Source organism: Pygoscelis adeliae, unplaced genomic scaffold, assembly GCF_000699105.1.
Source record: "Pygoscelis adeliae isolate BGI_AS28 unplaced genomic scaffold, ASM69910v1 Scaffold706, whole genome shotgun sequence".
Classification (NCBI taxonomy): Eukaryota; Metazoa; Chordata; class Aves; order Sphenisciformes; family Spheniscidae; genus Pygoscelis; species Pygoscelis adeliae.
In genome coordinates, this window is record NW_008824953.1 from 15,041 (window position 1) to 15,922 (window position 882).

At 62.2% G+C, this 882-nt stretch overlaps 1 protein-coding gene across 1 annotated transcript in view; it reads left to right on the forward strand.

Moving 5' to 3' along the window:
• The window catches only part of PLXDC1 (plexin domain containing 1), a gene marked incomplete at its 5' end in the record, with an annotated part of 17,558 nt that overhangs the window by 1,520 nt on the left and 15,156 nt on the right, over window positions 1-882 (forward strand). The window contains 2 exons of the mRNA XM_009325617.1: window positions 211-329; window positions 536-635. Of these exons, the coding sequence (XP_009323892.1) occupies window positions 211-329; window positions 536-635 (219 nt within the window). The remainder of the gene's footprint in view (window positions 1-210; window positions 330-535; window positions 636-882) is intronic.

Sequence of the window (882 nt, forward strand, 5' to 3'; positions counted from 1 at the left end):
GTCGGTTCAGCGCCTGGAGGGGGGGGGGTTGGGTAGGGGCGGCTGGGATGTTTGGCAGGGGCTTGTTCGGGGGTCTGCTCAGAGTGATGTGCTGGAGATCGGGGGATGAGATGACTCGGAGCTTCACCGACAGAAGAGGACGGGTCAGTCTGTTGAGATGTGGGACGAGGAGAGATGAGAAGACTGAGCCGCTCTGGTCTCTTCCCCCAGGGACGGTTTTTGTGGTGCAGTGGGACAAGGTCTATCTTCAGGGGAAGGAGGACATGGGCAGCTTCACCTTCCAGGTGGCCCTGCACAGCACCGGGAGAATCGTCTTTGGGTACAAGGAGGTGAGGGATGTTTCTGCTGGGGAAGGCACGGCAGGAGGGTCCCTGCGGGGGATCCCTGTGGGTCTGGGAGGAGATCTGGTGTTATAACTGTTCACATGCCGAGTCCGGGCATTCCCAGTGCCACCAAAGCACTGGAGACTTCTGCAGCAGCACCAGGAGCCCGGGGCAGGGCTGGGGTCCATCACGCCCTCTCTCCCCGGCTGCAGATCCCCGTGCCGGTCCTACAGATCAGTGCCGCCCAGCACCCCGTGAAAGCTGGCCTCTCCGATGCCTTCATGATCCTCAACCCATCTCCCGATGTGCCTGGTGAGTCGCAGCCTTGTGCTCTGGGTGGCCCCCGCGGGTCAGCGTGGCCCCAGCCCACGAACGCTGTGTGCTTTGGCGAGGCGCTGCAGGCAAAAGGGCTTCGTGCTTCTCGCCCAGCGCGTTCAGAATCGCTGTGAGCAGCCAAGCTATCGCTTCGTGATTTCCAGCTGATGAGGAGGAGGGGAAGAACGGTTGCAAACGAGACTGCAGATGGACGAGAGGCTTGGGGGGGGTGCTGGGTGCCTCG